This window comes from Scomber scombrus, chromosome 12, assembly GCF_963691925.1.
Source record: "Scomber scombrus chromosome 12, fScoSco1.1, whole genome shotgun sequence".
Taxonomy (NCBI): domain Eukaryota; kingdom Metazoa; phylum Chordata; class Actinopteri; order Scombriformes; family Scombridae; genus Scomber; species Scomber scombrus.
Genome location: NC_084981.1, coordinates 8,175,394 through 8,202,935, shown reverse-complemented (window position 1 = coordinate 8,202,935; position 27,542 = coordinate 8,175,394). Strand labels below are relative to the sequence as shown.

The 27,542-nt window shown below is 41.7% G+C and overlaps 2 protein-coding genes across 2 annotated transcripts in view; one reads left to right on the top strand and one right to left on the bottom strand.

Moving 5' to 3' along the window:
* Nucleotides 1–27,542, top strand: part of cdh23 (cadherin-related 23) — a 156,946-nt gene that overhangs the window by 94,841 nt on the left and 34,563 nt on the right. Inside the window, 18 exon segments of the mRNA XM_062430184.1 lie at nucleotides 5,975–6,039; nucleotides 7,296–7,533; nucleotides 9,485–9,590; nucleotides 9,824–9,951; nucleotides 13,932–14,004; nucleotides 14,938–15,054; nucleotides 15,446–15,558; nucleotides 15,750–15,857; nucleotides 17,673–17,862; nucleotides 18,175–18,320; nucleotides 18,626–18,845; nucleotides 19,411–19,563; nucleotides 19,815–19,928; nucleotides 20,564–20,712; nucleotides 25,170–25,230; nucleotides 25,799–25,947; nucleotides 26,086–26,221; nucleotides 26,863–27,251. Coding sequence (XP_062286168.1) covers nucleotides 5,975–6,039; nucleotides 7,296–7,533; nucleotides 9,485–9,590; nucleotides 9,824–9,951; nucleotides 13,932–14,004; nucleotides 14,938–15,054; nucleotides 15,446–15,558; nucleotides 15,750–15,857; nucleotides 17,673–17,862; nucleotides 18,175–18,320; nucleotides 18,626–18,845; nucleotides 19,411–19,563; nucleotides 19,815–19,928; nucleotides 20,564–20,712; nucleotides 25,170–25,230; nucleotides 25,799–25,947; nucleotides 26,086–26,221; nucleotides 26,863–27,251 — 2,655 coding nt within the window.
* LOC133991688 (uncharacterized protein C10orf105-like) lies at nucleotides 21,447–21,944 on the bottom strand. Its single transcript, XM_062430186.1, has one exon. The coding sequence runs from the start codon at nucleotides 21,942–21,944 to the stop codon at nucleotides 21,447–21,449; it is 498 nt and encodes a 165-aa protein (XP_062286170.1).

The window sequence follows — 27,542 nt, the reverse complement described above, 5'->3', positions numbered from 1 at the left end:
ATTATATAGTAGCCGTGTATGCATGCAAACGGTAGAATTTATCGCGCAAGCTGTCACAGTATCCCATGAAGACAGCCTCTTCACTTAATGGGACTTATCTTTTACAAAAGCATACATTGTTTAAAAAAAAGTTGCACCTCTCTCTCTCTCTCTCTCTCTCTCTCTCTCTCTCTCTCTCTCTCTCTCTCTCTCTCTCTCTCTCTCTCTCTCTCTCTGTCTGTCTCGCTATTATCTGGGTGGTCAGGAGATAATAGAAACAGTGTCGGCAGGAAGCAGTCGCTGTGAGCACTCCCACCTGCTCGTTAATGGTTTAGAGGAATAAAGCAGTCATAAACGTACGCTCGACATCACCATTACACTAAAGTATCCGCAATAAAAACACACACAGCTCCCATCAACCCCTCACAGGTGCTCTAGGTCGCAGCTGGGGGATGCGCTTGGTCCCTGGTGGATGATGATCCGGGGATTTTTCATCTTGTCGTTGTTGAAGAGTTTGTTGCAGATCACACAGCTTTAACTATACATTTCAGTGTGCGATATAAACATTAAAGATGGATGCATAAAAACCTTCATTAGTTTAGTACCAGTATTTAATAAGTAGCAGTTCATGATATGTGATCATTAATTGGACAAATCTCTGATTAGCCCCAATATAGTCTCAGGCTGCTGACACTCTTCTCTATTGATCAGAGACGAGAGCAGGCTATACACAGTCCCATGGCAGTTACTGTACATAGAAAAAGACACTTATATATACCAAGTTAAAATTAAATTCAGACTCTTTCTTTCAGTTATACCTTTAATTGTATTGCGACCAGCAGACATATATAGTTTATTTATTTTTTTTATTTTTTTTTATTTTATAAAAACAAATGTTTCATCATTTTAATCCACTTAAGGAATAGATTCACTTTTTTTTTCAAACCTGTCATAAAACAATATTCATACACCCATGTGTACAATGAAAACAGTTTTTTCTGGCTTCTGTACATATAGTCAGTGAAGATATCCTTCTCTGAAGTGACTCCAATATAAGTCATGGGGGACAAAATCTCCAAAACTGTTTTCTGAAGTTCAACAATAGTTAACTTGATGTTTATGCCGTCTGGTTTTAACAAATAAATGAGTTATTTTTCATGGTTACAGTCTGTTTAGGGCAGTGTACATACAGTGTCATAGGACATCTGCATCTCACCCTAGAAATTAGCATGTGATTCCCATAGTGCCTTAGTAAAGCTGTGACTGCAGTGGGAGCTACAAAATTCAACACTGATGATCCACGGGCATGTCATTTTGCTGAGCTGATGTTCCGCTCAAACATACAGAAGTATACGGTATAGACCGTGTAATGTGACCATGATGCTGCTTTGTACATATCACACACATATAAAGTAGCATATGCGGAGGATTAACACCAAGAGGTGCTTGTTTAAATATAACTGTTCTCTCTATCCCACTTGTAAAGCATTTGTGAAGACTGTGATCTGTGATCTTGTCATGGACAGGGAAAATGTGATAAAATGAGACATAGAGCTTTTAAACAAGCCCGCATGAGAGGAGCTAACCACAGCTGAGGAACCAAAGCTGAGGAAGATAACCTGACAACCGTGTCTTCATCATTGTCTCACCCACAACAATTGTCAGAAACTGGATATCTCCACTGTGGTGGCATGCGTGCGTGCATCTGTGGGTGTATGTTTGTTCTCGCCGGTTGTGTTTAGGTGTGCAACACTGAGACAGAGGAGGTTGTCTGTGTTTGGACTGGGGGTCATCTCTATTTTGACAGCAGGCTTTGACAGCCAGTAATTGGTTTCCTTTTCCATGCCTCTCACAGCTCCTGCAGAAAAAGCAATTTTAGGAGCCAATCAATTCAAATTCCAGCTCACTCAAGATAGAGAAGCCTGTGCAACTGTAACCTCCCTCGCTGTCCATGAGATAGCTGGGCTGATAATCTGCTCCTGTACCACCCCCCTTCAACCCAAACCCGGCTGATACACAGACAAACACAGACTCACACATAGTTTCCCTTGACTATCTGTCAAGGGAAGCACTCATTTCAGCTTTCTCTTAAAAGCAATTGAGTGTGATAATAGGAGTTTATACTGTAAATGGTTGGGTTGAATATTTACCCCAAGACTGAATGGACCTGGAAACACTGTGCATCTCTGCCCATGTGTATCCTTCTCACATGCCCACAACACTTTGCACACACAAACACAGCACACAGCACACATCCCGTCACACACATGTACACACATATATTGTCACACTTGCATTAACAGGCTTGCAGACGCACAAATGGGCGCACCAGTACGCAGGTAGACCCACATACATACCGAGACACAAACACACACACACACACGAACATAGACTTGTGTTTGCCTGCTGGCTTAGCCTCTCTGATGGGAAGAAACACATCATTTAACCAAACTGGTCAACTGAGAACTAATTTCTCTTTTGTAGTTACTGCCTGAAGACTCTAGGGTTTGCAGAGTTTATATTGGCAATCAGCAGTACGCTGACTCTGTGCAGAAACTCCTTAACAATTTAGTTTGGATTTTCTGACTCTGATAGCTGAGTGCTCTGCTCTTTCGAATTGGGGAGATTTTCACCACTGCAGTCTGAGCCCTGTATTTATCTTTAACACATCCTGCCATCATATCATCTTTGAGCATAATTGTGTAATAATAAAAAACAGGCAATCAACCAATAAGGTTTTTTACCATCTTACTACAGTGAGTATACTGAAATGTGCATTCACCATACTCCTATGTTTTTTTGTAGCTTTTTTGGTAACTCTTCAGTTATTTAGGATCCCTGAAAAGTAATGTCTTGTGAATCCATCAGCATCGCTGTTTTGGCATGAAAATAATTTATCCCTGTGAGCGATCACTGTGCTTTAAATGCTTGCTGTAATTGTCAGTGAGGTTATTAAGCACATTAGTTAGGCACATTGCCCAGCTTTATTTCCATGTCATTTCTCTCCTCATTAAATCTCAGACTGGCTCCCTCTCTATGCTTCCCACCTCGCCAACTTTTCAAACACCTCCAACTCCCCAACCAAAAAAAAGTTGAAACTACCAAGGCAACAAGGGGCAAATGTATAATACCCTGGTGTCAAGGATTCAGGCCCATGGTGTTCTGTTACAGCAAATCCCTGCACACACAAATCTCTCTCACCCATCTGCTGCGGGCCTTCTGCGTCAAAAGTTTAAAGTCTTTGGCGAGCAGTTGGCAAAGTGACTGGTCCGCACTGTCATGGTGATTGTTTGGTGGGAAAAAAGAGAACAGGTTGGTGAATGATGGGAGGGGGATAAAAGATGGCTATCGTCTTTCTCTCTCTTTATTTTCCTCTCTCCGTCTCTCTCTCTCTCTCTCCCTCTCTCTCCCCCCTCTGTCTGTCGTCATGGCGAGAGAGAGGCCCGGCTGCTGAGGCTGCATTAGCTACCCGGCTGAGCCCGGCTCTTGTCACCGCTTCGATAGCTGTCACGCTAACACCCCCACCGCTATCATTGGAGCACTTATGGGCCTGTCACTCACCTGGGAGCAAAGGAGGGACGGAGGCATCGAGGGGAAAGAGTGTGCTAAGGGAGATATGTAGAGGAGTAGAGAGACAGTGGAGAACTGAGGCGGAGCCGGGGATGCACAGAGGAAAGCGGAGGTTAAGACAGAAGGAAAAAGGGAAAGATAAAGGAGGAGGAGGGATGGGTAAGAATGCAAAAAAGAGAGAGGGAGAGAAGCAGTTGAGTGGCATTAAATAATGAGGTCACCGAGACAGGACAGATGAAAACTTAAAGGTTAATATAAGAACCTGACTGGAGTCCTAAACACCTCACATGTATTTAGTGTCCCCGCTCTTGACGCCTTCAGCAGGATGTGCTTCAGTGCACTTGACAACAAAGCGAGGGCCATTTGAACATTAAAAAGAAGCATCGATTCACCATCCAGGACAATGTGGTGGAAGCTCTCTGCGAAATTGAGCTAAACAGCATGGTGTAATTTTTAGAAGGGGGAGAAAAAAAACACGTTGATTGCTGCAGCCGTTGTTCCATCTGTGAAAGGCATCCTAGATGGGCATTGACACACACACAGACAATGACACACACACAGACACACACACACACACACACACACACACACACACACACACACACACACACACACACATATCCATAAATGTATCTGATTTAAAAGGCACAGATATTTTCTAACACACTAAAATGTGCACACATACATCCAAATTTTACATCCAAAGAAAAGGTTCTGCATTACCTAAAACATATTTTAGCCCATTTGCTTGTGTATAGAGTGAAACACACACACCCCCCACACACAAACACACACACACACACACACAAATTCTAAAGCAAATACAAATGCAAAACCTCCCTTCGATCAACACAACACATATGAACACACTCACTTTCACACAAATTTTAAAGTGTCAGCCACATGCGAAACAGCATGTGCCACACACACACAAACGCAGCCCCATATAATAAGGTCGGTATCAGGGCATCACTGAATCACAGTGACCAGCATTGTGGTTGACAGAGCAGGCTGCGCACACGTTCAGCTTTGGCCCTTCAACTGACTGCAGAGCCACTGAAGTGAAACTCTATTACAACAGCCTCTTCAGCCGCGATCCATCAGCACCGACACAACACTCTATGTGCACCCGTCAGTGCGTGTGTGTGCACATGGGCATGCATGTGTTTACAAAGAAAGATAGTGTTAATGTGGCGTTTCATAAAGTACAAGATTCCTGAAAGTGGTGCTCTTTATGTGGCATTTCTTTGACACCGTTTTTACCTGCAAAATATATGACAGCAGTTCTTGTTGCTTTTAAGGAAGCAATGGGGCAGCATTCAAATATTCAAACGGTACAGAAATGTGCTCAAAGAAACAAGATGAGTTGTATTATTATTATTATTATTATTATTATTATTATTATTATTATCATTAGTAGTAGTATTATCATGATTATTATTATTATCATTAGTAGTAGTATTTAGCCCATTAATGGTGGTTTTTCCAGTGTTTTGGGGGTAGTCAAGCTGAGCCATGACTCAATTACACAGCAGGTCAAATCAAAATAAGCAGGTTACCTGTTGGAGGTTTGCTGGTCGTCTGCAGCTCATCATCAAACATCATCACCACTGTAGCTGTTTCTACTTGTTCAATTCTTCCTTGCATTATTTCTAACTGATACACTCAACAAATAGCTCCAAATATGTCCATATGTTGTTGTTTTGATCATTTTTTAGCGCCACTAACAAAATTCTGCTAATTCAGTGAAAAACACGTACATTCTTCACAATAAAAGTATCCCATTACTTAGTCATTTAAAAGCTTTTAATTTGAAGCAATAAAGCAAGAAATGTTGGGTTTGCATTGGCGGTAACTTTACCCAACTCTCTGATATCTCTGATAAGTTGGCCAATCAGAACAAAGTGGGCTCATCGGGACTTGGGCGACAAGAGCTCAAATGGATTGTAAAGAGACACAGTGTATTCTGAGGGGCTACATAAGGGCCAGTATTAGATCAATCATTTTTGAACTGTGAATCATGCAAATCTTCTCTAGTGGAGTCCAAAAGTTTAGAGCAGGAAATGAGCATAATAGGTCCTCTTTAAAGATAGTTTTGTAAAGTCTCCATTATTCCATATGGAAGCAGCGGGTCATGTGGGTGAGAAAATGTATGGAAATGTTTTAGTCAATCAACACCTCTAAAGAGTGAAGTGTGGCTTGCATGTTTTATCATAAAGTCATGCAGTCGTAGACAGCTGTTAGAGTGATAAAGTTTGGTAACTGAGAAAAACTAATTTACTCATTCTATGCAAGAGAATGCGAGATGAAAAACAGAAATACACAACAAAATTGGAACGAGAAACGAAACTGATGGACAATATAAGACAAATCAAGTAAACATGATTTTATAACTAAACTTTTTCCCCCTCTCCTTTCTATCCAGGCTACAGACGGAGATGTAGGCACATTTGGGAATGTTCGTTACTACTTCAGTGATGAGCCAGACCAGTAAGACACAACTACACACGCACACAAACAGATCTCACATACACATTATCACACAGTTCACAAAAAACACACAGTCACATTAATGTTTCATTTGTTGTGACCACTTGTGAACACTTGTCCTGCGCTGTTTCTTTCGCTCAGCCTCGCCAGAGACAGCTGAACTACAACGATGTCTGGCGCTTTTCTTTACGTCTGCTCTCTTCAGGCTACAAAAACTAAATGCTGCATACACATAACCTATTCATTTACCTCCTGTTTATCGGAATAACAGAATGATGTTGTGACTTACCTCACACAGTATGGACTTTTACTATTGATTTGTCCCTCTGTTACCATGTTAAATTATTATTTTGTATGCCAGAATATCTGCAACCATGACAAAATCTGCTTAAAATTACAGTTTTGTGACTAGAAGATTGAGATAAGATCGTTAACATGTGGTAATGTTGCATTTCCTTTATTATTGCAACATACCATAAGTATTTGACATACAGTACCAGTCAAATGTTTGGACTCACTTTCTCATTCAAATGAATGGGAAAGTGTGTCCAAATTTGTTACTGGTACTGTATGAGCTTATCCTGTTAAAGGCACATTTTCATTTTATGATAACAAGTTGCTATAATTAGAAACTTGTGTATTATGATGATGACAAAAAGATCTGATCAAAGCCTGAAGTGTAGACATTGAAGCCTAAGTAGGATTTTTATATATTTACGATAATCAGATTGACTTTAGTTTTTTCTTGTTTTAACATACATTTTAATATGTTGCTATAATGTACTAGGGCTGACTATCAGTACTCAATACCTTTAAGGTATCAACCGAAATAAATCCATACTAAGTTGTATCGAAACGTCTCCCGTCAAACGAAACCTGCAATCAATCCTTTTTGCACCCAGAGCTATAAAATATGACTATTTGTATGGACTTGCTCACAGCCAATAAACGCTTGTGGTGTCACTGGCCCACTGCCACAGCAGCTGTGACCCACATGCTGATATTGAGCAGTTTGTATTTAATACATATAAACAATTTGAAGACTTTCAAAAAGCATTTGTGTAAAAATCAAATCATTTAGATGTGGAGGAGTGAAGGCATTTTATGCAATTTAATGCTTCTATTCATATTATGGGTATATAATGAAGTACTCAATTGGTACTGGTATCGTCATTTTTTTAAACGATACCCATTATATTGAAAAAAAGATGATTCCATAGTAATCTCCCTCTAACTAATTCTGTTGTCTCTTGCAGGTTTTTATTGGATGCTGAGACAGGCTGGGTAACTCTGCGGGCCAGTCTGGATTATGAGTTGATGCGTCGCTTAACGCTGACTGTGCTGGCGAGGGATGGAGGTGGAGAGGAGACGACAGGCAGGGTTCGGGTCAACGTGTTAGACGTCAACGACAACGCGCCACTCTTCCAGAAGGAGGCGTACGTGGGCTCGCTGAGAGAGAACGAACAGGCTGTCCAGTCAGTAGCACGAGTCAGGGTGAGATGTTTAAAACATACTATGCAAGTGTGGTTAAGGAAAATAAAAGGAAGGCTATAAAACATGACAACATATGACAGCAAGGGTATTATCTTGCTCCAAGACAATGTCATAAAAGTGTTCATGCTGTAGCTATAAAATACCCTGGTAACATAAATGTGTGACTATCATTCATTTTAAATATTTATAAAGTTAATCTAAGTCAGCACCCAAAAAGTACTGTAGTGTTACTTAGCAACCACATATGTGACTATAGACTATATTCCTAGATACAAAAAAAAAGTTATTGATTTAAAAAATGTAATTATGTCTATAACATTTTGTGTGTCACAGTGGATTCGGGGTTGTATTCAATTTAAAGACTGTGTGTATCTCTTGGTACAGACAAACTCAGTGACACATGCACATGCAACTGAGTTTAGCACTCACATAATGAAACCTGCAAGAATATACACTACACACAAATAAACACTGCCCCTACTACAAAGGATGTCATCCTGACTCAGAACACCACCAGTCATCACACTCACAAGCCTTTGTTTTTGTTGCCCTCTTTCACATTCTTCCTTTTTACCTCTGTGTTGCTATAATCATGCAGTTATGCATGTTTGTGTGTGTGCTGTATCCAAGACAAACAGGTCATCTCGGTGTGTTGGCCATCAGTCAGCGCCACACAAAAGGTAGAAGTACACAGGCACAATGGTAACTAATGGCTCAGCGTTTCCTTTGATTGCGCCCTGGAGAGAAACACTATTACATCCCTTGTGGCAGTGGGTATCGTGGTGGCTTGCGTTTACTTTTATGGAGTTTAGCTCATGACTGGGCTCAACGCTTGGCTCACTGTGTTTGATTAGTCTGAGCCATCCTTAAACGCTGCTGATATTAATAAGCTGCCCGAGAGGAACGGGGAACCCAGTTGCTCAATTCTGTGTGTCAGCAAATTTGCCCTGGAACTTACTATACACACACAGTCTCACACACATGCACAAGTCCGGAAAAAAGGACAAAGGAGGAGAGAAGGAGGAAAGAGGGAAAAGACAGAAATAGATTGAAGAAGGGGATGTGCTGAGAGACAAAGCAAAGAGAGGCTTTTCTACAGTTTGCTTTCTTTTTCCAAACAATGCCCGAGAGGTTTGTTTCTCCTAAAGCAATGCCTTTGCTTTCTAACCTATATCTCTCACACCTTTGTTCCCTCTTTTTTTCTCTTCTCTCTCTTCTTATCCTACCCTTCCTTTGCCACTCAGCTATTTGATTTGCTGCGCCGACCCCCCACATTGTTCTTACTTTTCAGAGTGGTAAACAGCTGTCCGACATTAAACTTTTACTTTAAATTTGATATAGGAAGACAGTCTGGCAGAGAAAGGCACAGCTTAAGAAGTTGTGGGGGAAGAAAGGTATTGCTTACTCAACACTTTGGCATTAAATCAAAGAGTCGACATGGGTGTGTTATGGAGAGATACAAGTGAGTGTTTTTGACAACCTGTCCAGCCTTTAATGATACCAGCGAGGACCCAGTAGACTCTCCTCACAGCCGGAGGAATCATGTTTAAGTTCCTGCCAACTGGAGAATAATGAGGGGATGTCATCATTGTTGTGGATTAGCCTTACAAAGTATGGTTTCATCTGTCCTCTGCCTGCTTGGCTTGTCTTGGCTCGGTTGGTGTTCATCCAGTATTGACGCCTGTGCTACTAATAGCCAGAATCAGCTTTAATCTGTCCAATAACATGCCGTCAGTGACTGACAGCTTCCTGGCTGCACACATATGCACAGATTCACACACACTCATGCTGTGCAAACATACACAAGTTTTAAGCATCTGTCCTGCAACTCTGTGTGCCTTCTTGTCTCACTCACTCAGAACTTCTCTCTGTGGACTTCTGACTGTCACTGAGGCATATGTTAAAAACACTCTCATTCCCCATTCTCACACCCCTGTCTGGCCACCCATAGGCAACGGATGAGGACTCTCCTCCGAATAACTTCCTGATGTACACCATCACTTCAGCCTCGGCCTTCCCTGATTACTTCAGCATCATCATAGTGGAGGGATACGCAGGTACACTCACCTTGCATGAAGCCCTAATGTTAAATTTGTTTGGGCATACAAGTTACCAGTATTGTTGGGCAAGGATGTACTGGATATATAGACTCGCTAAACTCACATTTTAAGTTGTTGAAAATTAGTTTTAGACCTTTTAATCCACAACTGTAGTAGATCAGTGTACATGATGTTGCTGCAGGTTACAAATGAAGCACAAAACCTCACAATCCTCTCCTCTTGACCACCAGTGATCAGTGTGATGAGGCCTCTGGATTATGAGCAGGTTCCCAGAGGGATGATCTATTTGACGGTGATGGCTAAAGATGGAGGAAACCCAGCCCTCAACAGCACTGTCTCTGTCACAGTGGAAGTGATTGTAAGTACAACTGTGCAAAGTAAATGCACATATTTTAGTACTTTGATGAATGCTCAAATTATAAACAGATCTTGAATATTGAATTTATTGAACATCTGTCTGGACTCTTGCCCCGTCATGATACACATTGACTCTTAGCAGTGCACGTAACATAGTGTCCTCAAATATAGCAACTGCAGAGACAGACCAGTACCTTGCAAATGCATTAGCCTTATTTTGACATCCCTGTCATCTGCAGAGCTATGAACCTATGAGCATTACCAAAATATAAACATGAGCAGTCTGCATCTATAACCATATCCACTTATTGTACCGTGCAGCAATGTTAAGACTAGTTTTCCCTCTATGTTCAAACCATTCCAGTCTTGTCATTTCTTATATTGATGTAAATGTACTAATTTATTTTATTTAATGTTCAGTGTCGGATCTGAACAATTCCAGGGTTACTCCACTTCAGAGGTCACTGAGGACAGGCATGTTTGACTAAATCCCAAATCCAGCTGAGCATGTGTTCATAATACCACTGACAACTCCAGCTCACTCTGTTGCCTGAGGGACTTTAATTCATCACATGCCCAAAATCAGAGAAGCTCTAGTTAGTTGATTTATCATCAATATTCAGTAGCTGGAACGCATCATAGACATTAATACGGATTGTAAAAGCAGCTAACTAATTAACACCCCACAATAAATTGATTCCTCATAATGCTTGAAATGTAAATCAAGTATTTTGGTTAACCACTCACCAATCAATAGATGTGTTTGAAGTAGCCTAAACAAATCTTAATTAATGTGGTTAAAGCAAGAATATCAGTAAAGATGATACCGGGCCGCAACAAAATAGCCACACACACACACACACACACACATCGGGTTGGTCATAACTCGGTAGTCCGCCTGTTGATGTGCCAATCTTGGAAACAGTTTTATCAAACGTTTTATTGTAGTATTTATTCATAAAGTTATTCTACTATAACTGTTAGAAAAATCTGCAGCATCTATCCTGCCTGTAATGATGTGTGTTCATAGCATGGCACTCTGCAACATCCAGACAACAAAATGATTTCCTGGAGAAGAGACTTACTATTTGCTGAGTGATTGTTACTTCACTTCATACTTCACTGTGATTGGCACTCCTGTTTCAGAGCTATGAGACCAATAATATGACTGGATGAGAGTGTGTTTACCAATCAGCACACCCTCAGATCTGTATTCCACTTCACCCAGCACTTTTGCACTTTGCACCGCTGCACATTCATGAACCAAACGCAGGTATATACACTTATAGTCTATAAAATAGTCTGTGGCTCAAAACCTACAGTATCACTTTGTACTTGCTATTTTCACTTCAATAGGGTCCAAATTCTGTTTGTTTATGGCTTTTTTACTCTTTGCTGATAATATTTTAAATTCACATTTATTTTTGTTTTCATGAGGCATGGAGTGTTTTTAAGGAAGTATTCAATGACTCTCTTTGTACTGCAGCACACACAACCCATTACAAAATCCCCACATTCACACATCTCCAAACTTTTACAGAAACCTTTTCATTTAACTTCACCTCAGATGTAACTCTGAGAAAAATTGTAGGCCTGAGACTTACGAGAGGAAATTATAGAGCTGTTACATCATGTGTACTGAATGAAGACTAAGCTGTCTTGTATTTTTTTAAATGTTGATCCAGTGTGTGACAGATATCGACTGGCTCATGGTGGATTGTTTCTTACGTCTCCAACCTTACTTACATATTGGATTTCAATATTTTTTCTCACCGTCTGGATTACTCAGAGTACTTTTTGATCCAGGTCTGACTACAGCTTTGTTTACCATTTTATCACAGACTGTGCAGATATCTGCGCTTCCAGTTGGGTTCCTTTTGTCACCCTTATCACTAAATGTCTTATTTGTAAGGCACCGGAAAAAATTTGGAGCCATCTACTCACACACGGTTGATCTGAGAATGTTTTAATGTAAAGACCCAAAGATACTGCAAGTATTTTCTGTTTCGCATTTCCTTTCAACCTGTCTAAATCCAATTGGATTATTTGTAGTGTAATGTTATAGAGTATAAGAGACTGTGTCATGATGTCATGCATTGACAGTCTCAAGGTACATGGTTTCATTTATTACATATGTAATTCTTTTCCATATTTTCTCCACTATCTGAGGCACTGAAAATACCCTTTGATCCATGTCTGATTACAGATCCGTATGGAGGTTGTCTGTGCTGAGCATAGCTGCTTAAACCTTCGTCAGATGTTAGTTTAAGACAGTGAGGAGATCATGTCTGCCTGTGTAATACAGCTGACATGAGATGTTTTATTTTTGGTCACAGCTTGAAGGGATACACTGTTTCCAATTCTCACTATTGTATTAAATACATGCTGAAAAGCTCACGGCTAGTTATTTGTATGCTTATGTGAAACTTTATATACAGTTAGGTAGTGTGAATACCTTTTGATGCAGTTATCCATGTGACCATTTGAGCACTATTAGCTATAACATAGAATATATTGCTATTATGTATCACATGGCCTTTTTCTGTTTTATAGTGAAAATCGCAACTTTGAGAAGGTCCTGATAATATACATCTAAAAGCTTTTTAATATGGTACACATGCAGCTGAGTATTGTGTATAAAAGACTATGTCAGGTGTTATTTTTTAAATCCTTTTGTCGCTGTCTTGATCTTTGCCAAGATATTATAAATACAGCAGTAAAACTATAATGAGCAACCAGAACTCATAAACAGTATCTGTACTGGCTCTTAGGCTCATTTCCCTTGATAAACATCCATTATACATGTAACTTTTTATCCATAAAAGAAGAAATGACAGAGTAGAATAAATGAATCCAACTGGGAGATTCTTTGATATGCAAGGGTAGTAGGCATATCTATATACATCCTACATAAGGGAGAAATACTGAGTAAAACAGTGAGGAAATCTGTGCTGGAATGCAAAAAACCAATAGGGAGAGATGTTTGCAATCCTGTATTCCCTCCCTATATCTCTTGCTCTCTCTTTCTCTCTCTCTCTCCGCTGTCCTCCACAGTGTCGTGACTCGCACTGCAGGGGTTTATCAGTAGCTGGCAGAATCACACACACACAATGCTTTGCTCCAATGTAACACAGAGCCTGATAGATAATGGTGCCAGTTACTGTTGTTAAAGTGTTAACATTTCTCAGCAGCTCACACAGTGGGGAGCCTCTCTGTGAATAGCCACACAACTGGATCTGTTAGTGTGAAAAAAGAGTCAATGAGTGGGAGGTTTTAGAAATATAAACGTGCTCTGGGAAAGTCTGTGTGACGGAGGATGTTGTTCTGTGTTGTCGTTTTTCATTCACCTCAAATTACCAGTCTTGATTACCCTTTGTTTTAGGTCATGGTTTTAATAATGAAGTCAAGCCAATTTTATTTGTATAGCCCAAAATCACAAATTTCTCCCAGGGAGCATAATAATAATAGTAATAATAATAATAATAATAATGGCTGAAATGGTATTTTCACCTATCAATGCAAATGTTTCCTTTTTTTAATATCCACCTCTGCTTTTCATGTTATCCCACCTTTTGTCCAGATCAAATTTTTCCTCACTCTTGCAATACTATAACAGTAAATGGAAAGTTAGGTTAATCTATATTGCATTTACTTATACATACGATGTCTAAAATAGTGCTTGATTAGTCCAAAGCAGGACCAAAGGCCGAGGCCATATAACCACAAAACATATTGGCTCCTGGAGGTGTCATTTAAATATCTGTCATCTGAAAGACACTAACACTACAACTACAGTATACTGCTACATTTTTATTAAAAACATGTTGTACTCCTCAATGCCTTAATTCCCAAATATGTTAATCACAGTGCTAATGTGTGATGACAGCTTCAAAGCCTTTCTTAGTTCTTCTCTTTTTAAGCACCATTTGCATTTTCTCATTGTTTCGCACATTGAGCTGTTGATGTTTATACCTCCTCCAGGATGAAAATGACAACCCACCTGAGTTCAGCAAGCCATCCTACATCGTCAAAATCCCCGAGAATATTATTGCAGGTGAGTCACTTTTATACATTTTGGGTTACTGGTAAGTTGCTAGAATGCATTTTGCTGGTCTGCACAGCCTATACAGCACTTAAACACTCCGTGCAGCACATACAGTCACCTCTTGTTGGAATTGCCTTATTATTTGCATATTCAACAAATAGCTCTGCCTTCTCTGGGTTATGTTTTTATATGTTTTATTTTCCCTTCCTCTGGCCTCTACTGTCTTATTTGTTTAGATTTTGCATAATGTTTTTAAATGCTCTGTCAAAATGCAGGATATTGACTATTCAAGGCAAAATCACTGGCTGCTATATTCATTCTCATGCATGCATTCAGAGGACTCTTTTATGCCAGACAATAGATTAGTTTCCAGTCGCTAAAGGGAAATGAGATATTTGACCGCTCCTTTCTCTACTCTGAGCTCCAGCAGACACTGGCACTTTTTGTGTCTCGGACCTGATTTGAAGGAGCGCATTGCTGAGCGGCTTGGGCCAGGGCTGAGGTTTAGGGGACTATGGCTGAAGTGCTCGGGTCTAAGCTGGGGACCTAAGGCTCGGGCTGCAAGGCAGAGCTCAGTGCTAGCCCTGCAGCTCTGGCTAGCCTCTCATCCGACTGTCTGCCTGGGTATTGATCAGGCCTGTGCCAAGTATGGCCTGTGCCAAACAAGCTGATAATCCACTAATCCATAAACCCACTCACTGCCATGCCATCAGTTGAGCTGTGGATGGGGGCGGTGAAGAAATTAGTTCTCTGAATGCCATTTTAGTCTGTCTCTGCATCTCGTCTCTCTCCATCTTTCCTCTTTACTAGATTTCACATATTTTCCTCGTGACTCTATCTCTCAGTTCAATTTTTATTTTTTATTTTTTCTCCTCTCTCCCACTCTGTGAGTTGTAACTTTCTCTCTTTCTCTCTCCCTCCTTCCCTCCCACTTCTCCACAGGGGCGACTGTGCTGGTTGTGAATGCTACTGATTTGGACGCCTCACGGGAGTTTGGCCAGGCCTCACTCATCTACTCCCTGGAGGGTTCCTCTCAGTTCCGTCTCAACTCACGATCAGGTATGTGTGTATGTCTATGTGTGTGTGTTTTTTAAAAGTATACTTGAAAATGTCACAGATATTTGAGATGATTCAATTCGTGATGTAAATATTACACATCTCTGCTTATTTAGATCTGTAACACATTTTCCTATCTTCTTTCTTTTAGCCTTTCAGTGCTTTGCTTGTGCATAAATTGTGTCTTGGTTGTGCCTTATCTACAGTATATTGTGATTCTGACCAGTCTGGTAACTTGAAAGAGCTGATTGCAAATCTTTTTTTACATCTGGACTTTTCTCTCCATGCCTCCTGGCATGAAAAGTTTCTTTGAAATGGCTCTTCTCGGATCATGTGAACATCCTGGATGTTACATTTTTAAAATGTTTTTGATCTGATTTCATGACTGGTTCAGGTGAGATCACCACCACAGCATTGCTGGACCGAGAGCTGAAATCAGAGTACATACTGATAGTCAGAGCGGTGGATGGAGGGGTGGGCCCACAGCAGAAAACTGGCATTGCCACGGTAACCACTTTGAAGCCTTCATTCATCTAATCCCACCTTCAGCTTCAGAGAAAGAACTCTAATTTTGTAACTACTGTTTAATAAATAATAATTTTAGATTTTAAAAAAACATATTAGACATGTCTGTTTTTATATAACTGACATCCTAAGTAGCTCATTTACCAGTCACCTCAATTTCCCATTTTGTTTAGGTGAACATCACCATCCTGGACATCAATGACAATGCCCCCATGTGGCGGGACGAGCCATACCATACCAATGTGGTGGAGATGAGCCCAATAAACACTGATGTTATCTCTGTGAGTGCACCTAGCCCACTTGGTAAACTTTGCCTGTTTAATTACTGGTGGCTAACTAAATGGTACTCTGAACAACAAAAATGAACACACTTAAATAATCACTCTTAGCATTTGTTTCATTTTGAGCAGGATGAGTAGTGTCTTTTGCATTGTAATTAACTGGAACGTTGGCCTCTACTTTTATATGCAGATTTGATGTAGAAAGAATATCAGTGTCCTTGAGTGGTGTTTTTTTCTGTGATTTAATTTGACGGCTGTGCCAGCTTGAATCAGGCAAAGGCTGTGCGTTTCAATGAAAACACAGAGTGATCAGAGTGTGTAAAATACAACAATCTTTCATATCATGTATCAGTGATCATGTAGGTTAAGAGCAGAAATGACAGTAGAGATGACATCAATAGAAGAAAACTACGTAAAACAACATTGAAGGGTGCATTCACTTGCATATTCCTTCACTAACGACAGACAAATTGTCATCACTGCGTAGGTCATCACAAAGTAAACACTCTAATATTACCCCCAAACTCTCTCATTGTCCTGCTGGTGTCTTTGGCAACACGTTGTTGTAAATTAAGCCCTGATTGTCCATTAATTAAAGAGGCGTCAGTGAGTGTAATTAAGGGAGTCCGATTGCTAATTAAAATGTAGCCTGCAGTCATACGCATAGCAAATTATTCAGCTGCTAGGCAGAGAAGAAAGGGAGAACCCATCTTTCAGTGCAAGAGAGCAGGATGGAAAAACGTCGCGGAAAGATACAAGTGTTGCAGTGCTAAAATGTTGCAACATTTTCCACTTATTATATACCTGCCCTCTTGTAGCTATTCCTCAGTTGAGTTCATTCACGGTGCATCCAGCGATGCGATGCATACTGTACGTGACTCTCTGCGCTCAGTGGACAGACAGAGCTACTCTGTACATTTTTTTCAATAAATAGGACCACCCAGGCTTACAGTCCTGTAATTGGCCCCAATGTAGCCCCTTGCCTACCCAGTGTTTCCATGGTGACAAGAGACCACCTGCTGAGTCCTGGAGGTGTCCAGTGAGCCGATGAATTTGGTCGCTGTGTCCAGTTCAAGGATCAACCTACTCAAATCCTAGAGCAGCCCACCATCACTACTGCATTCAGCACCTACACACACACACACAGACACACACTGAGTGAGCCTCCTCTAACATCTCATTTCAAAACAATATTCTCTTTTCTGCCACTCTGCAGTCAGATCAGGGCTACGAGTTCAATAGACAAGGCTAATATATTTGCTCACCATCTTTTAATGTGCTCTGCTCAGGCCAGAATTGATAGTTCAACTGGCACCTATCTTTGTGCTGTTGCTAATCAATGGGCCTCTGAGATGCCTCCCTACCATGTCCCCTTAATAATTAAATACCTGCAAAACCTTTGTTCCTCTAATGACCAATTAACCAGTTTCCAGCGTTTTTAGTCAGTGCACTGAATAATTGATCAGCTCTTTAAAATCCAGCCAGTGTTTAAGCCCGGACTCCCTGCATTCATCACCCATTGCCACTTTGTGTCAGAAAAGAGACGTTACCATTTTTCTTTTGGATGACTGATGTGTTAGCGCACAGTGTTAGCGAAGTTGGAAAGGGGTTGCATGCGTGAAGATGCTCTGGGAGTGAATTGGGGGTGCCCTAATTCATATTATTATTACTATTATGATTATTCTTTTTCTTTCATCTCATTGCTCCCCTCCCTTCTAACTTGTTTCTTGAGGAATATTATTCATATGGTAAGCCAGGAGTGAAAGAAGCATATAAAACATCTAGCAAAGTTTCCTTTGTCACTCACTTGTCCAGGTGTTGGCAGTAGACCCTGACAATTGGGAAAATGGGACAGTGGTGTACAGTATCAGTCCAGAAAACCCCTTCTACACCATTAGCAGCAGTACCGGGAAGATCCGTACCAGTGGGGTAACTCTAGACAGGGAAAGCTCCAACCCCAGGGATGCAGCGCTCATGAGGACTATTATCATCTCAGCTGTCGACCGTGAGTAGTGTGTGTGTGTTTGTCTGTGAGGTGGGGCACCCATGTCAGTTTGCGCACTTGCATTAGCCTTTCAGTGTATACATTTTTCTGATCCATGAAACACCTAAACCATCTGTAAGCAAGCTTAAATTCCTTTATATGATCCTCAGTAGAGAGCTTTCAGTTCTGAGCAATTAACCTCTTTCTCAGTCTCATTCCTCGAGTTTTATGTTGACCATGAAACTTTTTACTGTGACTGATAAACTCTCCTGACCATGAGATGTGGGGTGTGTGCCTGTGTCTCTTTATATGTCTGTCTGGCGCCCTCTTTAGGTGGTACACCTCCACTGCATGCAACAGCAAGCACCACGGTATTTGTCAATCTACTGGATCTCAATGACAACGACCCAACCTTCGTCAATCTGCCCTTTGTGGCTGAAGTGCCAGAGGGACTGCCCGTTGGATCCTCAGTTTTTAAGGTAACTTTTAGACACAGTCTATTTTTAGATTTCAGGGACGCTGATTCTCTGAATATTTATAACTCTCATCTGTCAGTATTTAGCACAAAAAGTTTTGGGCAACCAGCGTGAATCATTTTCTGATGTCACATGCTTTTTTTACAATATGACATACATATAGATTCTTGCTCATTATGCATAATCTTCATTATATAATAAAAAATGATATGTTAACATATCTCTTTCTTCCTGTCCCCCCCCCCCCTTGCCTTTTTCTTCCTCTATCTCTCTCTCCCCTCGTGTTGATCATCCTCTCGCTCTTTTAGGTCCAGGTGGAGGATCCAGATGAAGATAAAAATGGTTTGATTACCATGGCGTTACAGATGGGCATGCCTCGCTTGGACTTCTACCTGAACACCTCGACTGGCATTCTCACCTCCACAGCAATCCTCGATCGTGAGCAGATGGGACAGTACCATTTGAGGATTATAGCCTACGATGCAGGGAAGTTCCCACGCACCTCCACTTCAACTCTCACTGTCACAGGTGAGAGTCTGCCAATGTGGCTGATGATGATGACAAATTAGATTTGATTTCCCCTTTGTGCTCTGAAATTACCCTGCATATGAAACTACCAAGACATGGTATGATTAGATTCTGAGTGACATGAGGATTACAGGCAGACCTCTCAGGAATCTGCTGAGAAGGCTGCTACCACCTGCTGGTGAGATGTGAACAACCTTAAATGGAGACTAATCATCGGACTGCTGTGAACATGATAAAAAAACAAGGATTGGAAAAGCTGAGTAAAAGTTTCCAGCGTTCTCAAAGGGATCAGATGTGTATATAATTGAACTGTTGTGTGGCAACACATAATAATAACTGTTGTGTGGCAACATGTTTCATGTCACATACTTTTCCAGGGCAATCAGAGGTCAAGATCAGCCACAGAACAGCAGGAAGCAGATTATGTACTAAAACCTGAATCCTCTGATTTAACGGTGGTCTTTGTACTCGCTGCGCCACCCTGCTGCCTTATTTGTCCTCATGTACATCTATCTGTGTGTCCTCACCTCTGTCTGTCTGTGTGTTTTGTGCGTGCGTGGGTCAGTTCTGGATGTAAATGATGAGACGCCCACCTTCAACCCTCGAGTATACAATGTTACCCTGAAGGAGAGTGTCCCTAGAGACCACATTGTAGCTCGCCTCAGCTGCTCTGACAACGACGCCGGCCTCAACGCCGAACTTAGCTACTTCATCACAGGTCAGAGGTCACAGTGGGAGGTGTTTTTGTGTTTTTGTCTGTCTGTGGGCTAGACAGTTGTACAGTTACTGGAAATATGTGCACGTAAAGTACCTTTGTCCATCCATCCATCACTGTGTAAGTTTGTGTATGAGGTGAGCTCCTCTTGCATGCTTCTGTTAGTGTTTATGGCTGTTTGTGAATGAATGTGTGGGTTTAACAAAGGAACTGCAAGTTAACTTTGGACATGTGTTTGTGTTTTGTATTTTTAGGTGGTAACCAGGATGGTAAATTCAGCGTGGGCTTCAGAGATGGCATTGTTCGGACAGTGGTTGGGCTAGACAGAGAGACTCAGGCAGCATACACTCTGGTGGTAGAAGCTATCGGTGCGTCATGAATCTTTTTTTTTGTGTGTTGGGAGTAAACCAAACCAGCATCTTTTATCATCCTCATCTTTACGCAGTATGTGTATGTATTTGTTAATAACGGGGCTTGTTTTTTCTTGTTTCTCTTTTGTTTGTCCGCTTCAAAACTGCTCCTTTGTACGTTTGTGTGATTATGGGGGGGGGAAAGCGATGCAAGCACATCTGCAGTGATTTCATACCATTGCTCAACTGCCTTTGTTCCTGTTTGAAAAGAAAGAACAAAAACTATGAGGTTTTCCTGTTTTGGAAACCATTGAGTCAGGGTGGCTTCTACTTAAGGGGCAAGCAACACAAGAGACGAGGAGAAGAGGCAGATATTATGAAACTGTGCAAGAAAACAGAATTAAACATATTTTACTAATTCACAAGCAGCTGAAAGTGACCCAAGTTTCAATAAGCCAACAATGTTTTTATCTTTGTTCTTCATTTCTTTCTGAAGCTTGTTAATACATTACTAGTTCCACTTTTTCTATTTACAGCTTTATCCCGTGGTACAGCCATGTCTCTGTCATCTGTCCTGGTGTTACAGCTACAATTAGCATAAACCTGGATGACAGTAACCAATATGTTTGTGAAATGTGTCTGTTTCTGCACAGACAACGGTCCAGCAGGCAGCAGGAGGACAGGCACAGCCACTGTATTTGTTGAAGTGCAGGATGTAAATGACAACAGACCCATCTTCCTCCAAAATAGCTACGAGACCAGCATACTGGAGAGCGTCCCCCGAGGAACCAGCATCCTTCAGGTGGACAACACACACTACTAAACACACATAGAAGCATACTCAACCTTCAGCAGTCAAACTTTTTTCACTTTATTTTCTAATGTAACAATCACAATACACAAAGAATCAGTTGGCTCAGGTCGCTTCGTCTTTTCAGTGCTGATGACCCATCACATCTGATAGTGTTTGTCTTAATGCGTATGAATTACCAGATGGATTGGGTTTACTGCATCAGAGTGATTAGCTGGGCGATTTAGAGGAATGATGCTTGTGCTCGGACTGTGAATATGATTGGAGGAAATTACCTCTTCATCAATCACTATTTTTGAGAATATCCTGAAGTTGAGTCAATTCCTATCAGGAGGAGCTCTTTTACTTTGTGTAAAAAATTGAATTTAATTCAATTTCAATTCAATTTAATCCCTAGACCCAATTTAAGTTTTGGTGATGCATCAAATCCTTGCTGAGATGGAGTCATTCTTAGATTAAATCATTACACTCATAGCAATTATGTTGTCTCTTATAGATAGTAAAATGATCAATGACAAAAATGTATAAACAATGCTGCAAAGCTTTTTAATTGCCTCATTTGTAAGCCCTTTTTAGCAAACCTCATCCATCTAGCATTCAAAATATGTTAAAACAAATACTAAAAAAATCTTCTTATTTACCCACACCTGGTATTAATGATATTCGACACGACATAAAAAAGCAATGTAACTCTGGTTAAGGGTGGCAGGCAGTCAGTCCTCCAGTTAGATTTCAGTGACGTAGTCAAATAGACAAGGCATGGTGGGGTGCGGCTCCACTCTGGCCTCTGGCTGTACTGTCTGTCTGTCCGGAGACTGAGAAGCATGTGTGCTGTCACGCTCGTGCGGCCTGCGATACGGCGGTCTTCTGAAGGAGATGTTGTATGAACGACGATAGGAGCCCAGCCTCTTCCACACTTTGAGCTGGGGCTCACTGGAATGGCTTTTTCCATGGGTGAAGCTATCCCCTGGGCCACAGCTGGCCCCAGAGTCCCCGTCCTGTTCAGAGGGCCGGCACACTGCCAGGAAGGCTGCCAACCCTGCCAGCAGCAGCGATAAGCCAAGCACCACCATGATGGTGAATTCTGGGTCATGGATGTCTGAAGAATAGGATGGAGTTAGTGCGGTGGTGGGAGGGATTGTGGTGGATGTCAGGCTGGACAGAGTGATGTTTTCTGTGTTGGAGGACAGGGTAAAGTTGGAGCCTAGTTCACTGGTGTTCATGGTGCCCTGGATGGAGAAAAAAAACATCAGATTGGAAATCTAGATGTGTGTGTGTGTGTGTGTGTGTGTGTGTGTGTGTGTGTGTGTGTGTGTGTGTGTGTGTGTGTGTGTGTGTGTGTGTGTGTGGTCAGCCTCTATCAAAGTGCCATAGCAGCTCTCTTGATATGCCGTGTTTTGCCTCACTAGCCAAGCCTAACCAAGCTGAGTAGGTTTATTTGGGGGGCTTATTTTCACTTTATTGGGATCATACACTCAAGGGCTTATATTATGCGTACTCACACATATACACACACACACGCACAAATATGCACAGAAACGCCTGCATGCACATGCAGATGCGGTGAGTGTTTGGCATTTGCGGCAATTATGTAGCTATTAAATCAAGGACTACAAAACCGTCAATGCTTGACAGGCTTTCTTCAATGTAAAACAAATTGGGTTTATTAAAATGCCCCTTGTAAAATGTAAGGCACCCCCTACCTTTTCTACCCCGGTCTCCAATTATCCCCCTCTCATTCTCTGCACCCCCATCTTCAGCATAGTAACATTTGTAAATGTCATCGTCCTTAATTCAGCGGAGACAAAGCATGGCTTATCGGTTTAAGGGAAACACATTGGGACGTGAAATTATTTTTAAGACCAAATGCCAGGAAAGCTGTGAAAAGGCCAGTGGAGCAGGATGGCTCGTTAGAGAGTCAGTTCATTAGTCAGCGCCTCCAAGCACATAAGCTACCGCACACACACACATACACACATACACACATACACACACACACACACACACACACACACACACACACTCACACACTCACTCACACCCACAACTATTCAAACACAAACTTTCCGTCTCACCCTACATACTGTTGCTTGTACTACACATATTCATGATTAGGCACGCTGCTCTTAAGCTTGGCAGCTTAGCTGTAAGGTACTCTCCCTCACTATCACCCCACATTGTTGCTCCTCCAGATCTGACTGCTCAGCTAGTTTTGAAACACTGAAACTCATCCCTTAACTTCTTTACATGTGCACTTTGTCTAACCTATTCACATTTATAAAGTTTGATCAATTATGCGCTCACAGGTTTTCCAGTACTTGCAAAAGCATATTAGATTTTTTTTTGTATTTCATTTCCTCTTGATTGCTCTCTGATTTATGGTATTTCCCACCATATCTTCTCTGTATCATCCACATAGTGGGAGCACAAATTGAATGAGGAATACAGAAACAGTTCATAGAAGTCAGATGTCCCGTCTGTTTGCTAATATTCAATTCCACATTTCAGATGAGTCTTAACCATACTCAACCAAATGCAAACACAGCAATTTCCGCATAACTCCCACAGACAATGTGCAGTTCCTCGAGCACATGTTGCAGCTCATATGTCGAAATGTGGATTATAGGAAATTCATTGCAAAAAATAGACTCCACAGCAGACATGAAATACATATAGTAACAGACATTAATGAGATTTTTAGCTTTCTTAAGACCTTAAGACTTGAATTTGTTTACCTCTAAAATACCAAGCAATTCACATTTCTTCTTCATATTTAACCTGTAGTGATTTGGAATAAAACCGTTCAAAAATACAGTATATACTCACACCCACACTTTAGAGACTCTTTAAAACAGTACCTTGCTTAGTCCCAGTAACTGAGGTCAGACCTGTTTCTTGGCTCCACACACTTGTTTTTCCCCCCTTAAACTGCTGCTTTCCCAGAAACAGAGGGGAAAACGCCGGAGAGGAAGAGGGAAACAAGGAGGGAAAGGGGGTAAAATGTGGGTAACAGCATCACGGTTGAAGATATCTAACTTTTGTTTTAATGCCAGGGAGCAAAAGACAATAATGTGTTTTGTGAGCCCCGCTGAGGCTCAGTCAATAATCTCTCAATGCTTACACTTCACCTGCTTACACTTACAACATCTGGCCCTGCAATGTAGTCTTACACTTTATACACCCCCTTTTATGGCCAAAGTGGTGCAGTCCACTGTGTAATACCCTATTCATCACTCACCAATCTGACCCCCCAGCCTCTTTTTTTCTCCCTTCTCCCCCTCCCCTCTCCTCCTCTTTCTCCTCTCCTCTCCACATCTCTTTATAAAGCTAATGAGACTGAAGTTGGGCCCCTCTTCACAGAGGAAGCAAGAGAGAGCAAAGGAGGACACACAGTTCAAGAGAGAGAGAGAGAGAGAGAGAGAGAGAGAGAGAGAGAGAGACAGGGAGACTTGTGAGAGTGTGTGTGTCTGTATTTGTATGTACCTGAGTGTACATACATGTGCTTGAGTGTCTCAAGTGTGTGTGTGTGTGTGTGTGTGTGTGTGTGTGTGTGTGTGTGTGTGTGTGTGTTTGTGTGTGTGTGTGTGTGTGTGTGTGTGTGTGTGTGTGTGTGTGTGTGTGTGTTTGTGTGTGTGTGTGTGTGTGTGTGTGTGTGTGTGTGTGTGTGTGTGTGTGTGTGTGTGTGTGTGTGTGTGTGTGTGTGTGTGTGTGTGTATGTGTGTGATTGAATATGCACTTTGTAAGCACCTGGACTGGTTTTGACAAATCCACAGAATACCGGGAGTGACATGAAGTCGGCCTCATCCGATGCCAGCGTCTCTGTGCCTCTCTGGATTCAGAAGTCAGTCTTATGACATGGTCCATTCACCAGCAGCTCAGCATGCTCCACTATTTATCTGTGTACACTGTGGAGCCGTGCTGTCTACGCTGAGTTTGGGGTTTTTTCGGCTGCTTCTGGCCTTCTGCCTGTAACACACAGAGAGAGAGAGGGAGGTACTCACTGCCAAGCCATGTTGGCACGGTGGCAAGAAGAAACTGGGCAACAGTGGGTGTGTGGTGAAGGAGGAAGTAAATCATCTGTTTATGGAAACTATCTGATCAATCAAAATTAGAGTGAAATGTATTATATACCATGTGAAGTAGTGTGGGATAAACACACCAGAGAGGTCAACACTCAACGTCCAACTGGACGACAGACTTTGATCACTGGTAAGTAAATCCGTCTGCTTACATCTCTCATGACAGCAGCTGCAAAATCGTGGCACTTAAATATTTTTGCATCCTCTGTGGTCAGACTACAAAATGATGATACCAATCATAACGAGAGATAAATGGTAATACTGCACCTTATTATTTTCTAGGCAGCGTTTTTGTTTGTGTTTTACATATTATTGTATATTCGGTTATGTCTGTTGTCCCTCGTGTTGAGTTTTTGCTTGTCTTTACAGGTGCAAGCTACAGATGCAGACCAGGGGGAGAATGGCCGAGTTCTGTACAGAATCATCACTGGTAAGTGCTGCTGTACTTACATTTTTCCTCCCAGATGGCATTTACACACACCGACACTCACAAACAAACGCGCTGAGAGAGCAGGCCCACATGCTGCACTTAATTATTCAATTACTAAAATAACTGATGGCGGTGTCATTGATTGTGGTTGGTATACCGTGAGTGCAGGCAAGAAATTCCCCTAAAAAGTTTCCGTGTCAAGTTTCTGATGATCATTTCTCTTGTTTCCAATGCAATTTCACTTGTTTTTAAACTGTCTTAAAGCAGTAGAAGGCAAATCTTTCCACAGTGAAAATCCCAGTAGTGACAGGTTCTTAAAACATAAACGCTAGTTTGCATTGGAGGCAACTGAAATTATCTCACCCAGTTGGCAGATGCCTGTGGAGAAATTACTCAAACCATAAACTAGATTAAATGTTTTGCTAAAATGTGCATTTTTATTGAAGTCACTTACTCTGTTTTCCCTCCCTTTCCCTCCCTCTTTTCCTGTTTGTGTGTATGTGTGTGTGTGTGTGTTTGTGTGTGTGCGCGTGTGTGTGTGTGTGCATTCAATTGTGAATGAATGTAGGGAACAGTAACAATTTGTTCAGCATAGACAAGCAGACAGGGCTGGTGACAAGAGGCTTCAGGGCTCTGGACAGAGAAACCAGCAGCTCCCATGTGTTGGAAGTGGAGGCCTTCAACAGTGACGAGGGCAGCATGAGGAGCTCTGTGAGGGTGAGGGGACAGAGTGAGAAGTAGTGGATGGTGACCAGTGTAGATGCTAAAAACTTTAGTTGAAGTCGTGTGCTTTTTATTACTCCTCAAAGTTAATATGTACAGTTGATGTACAGATTAAAACGTCCTCTCCCGTAGGTGATCGTATATGTAGACGATGCCAACGATGAGGTGCCAGTGTTTACCCAGCAACAATACAACCGTCTGGGCCTCAGAGAGACTGCTGGCATTGGCACTTCTGTGATTGTGGTTCGCGCCACAGACCCTGACTCCGGTGAGTTCAGTCTCGGATCAAAACGAAACGCAAGTTTGATGTCAGTTCCCATTTTCGGCCTTTCAGGTTTATCTTCATACCGCAACGAAACAGAAAGAGACATTTAGATGATCGTGGTTTTAAACATCCACCTTAGGGTCTGCTGGATCTGACACTCTGACATGAGTCATTCTTTGCAGGGCACCAAACTCTTCACTAGTGTTTGTATTCTGACCTCTATACCAGAACTTTCTGTATCTTGTTACATCACAATTGTGTTTACTGTAACTAGCTTTTAAATATCTGCTTCTGCTCCACACTGCAGACTTCCTCTATTCACTTCCCGTTTGGTTAAGTGTTTCTTAGGCACTCTCTGACGCATCTGGTGCCGTGACACACATTTTCCAAAACCTTCTAAATCTAAAATACACACAGCATAGGCAACAGAACCGAATGTTTACAACCCTCTTATTGTAAAAACAAAGTGGGGGAGGCTGTTTGCCATGTCGTAACTACAGCTTCAATATTGTTACAAGATTTTCCAAAATATCCAAAGTTACAACTTTATACTCTCAAAGTTGTTAAAGTTGTCATTGAAAATAATATTGTTCCCTTGTTCACATGCATTTCCTCACCAACCTCCTCCTCCCCTTTCTGTTCAGGTGATGGTGGAGCTGTAGCTTACGCACTTGTGTCCGGCTCAGACCGCAAGTTTGAGGTGGACGTGAGCACCGGCCTAGTAACCACCGTGGACTACCTGGACTATGAGACCAAGACCACATATCTGATGAACGTCTCAGCAACTGACCAGGCCCCGCCTTTCCACCGGGGCTTCTGCACCGTCTACGTCACTCTACTTAATGAGCTGGATGAGGCCGTGGCCTTCTTCTCAGCCGGTTATGAGGCCTCGCTGCGTGAGAACATCGCCACTGGGACGGAGGTGGTCCAGGTGCAGGCCCAGTCGGCCGACAACTTAAACCAGCTGACTTACAGATTCGACCCTGATACGTCCCCCGCAGCTCTAGCCCTCTTCAAGATAGACAGCGTCACGGTGAGTGGGAGAGCACTGGGGGAAAGGTCACCAGTGATAAGAACACAATGTACGTGCCTGTTTTTTGTTATGCACTTCAGAGACTGCACCCACCTTCCATCAAATATGTTTTGTTATGTTCATGCATTAACCACAGTGTGACACGATAACACCTCTTCCTTTGTGTTTTAAGCTAGAGCTCTTTTCCTGACTGTCAGCTGATCAAAGAGTTTGTTTGCTTTGAAGTAATGTGGTTCCTTAGATGAAAAATTGGGTTTGTTTAGTAGATTTTGATGATACTTGCTAGTCTTT

Bases quoted from the DNA above. Each gene is read 5' to 3' on its own strand.
- LOC133991688 (XM_062430186.1), bottom strand. From the start codon at position 21,944: ATGAACACCAGTGAACTAGGCTCCAACTTTACCCTGTCCTCCAACACA.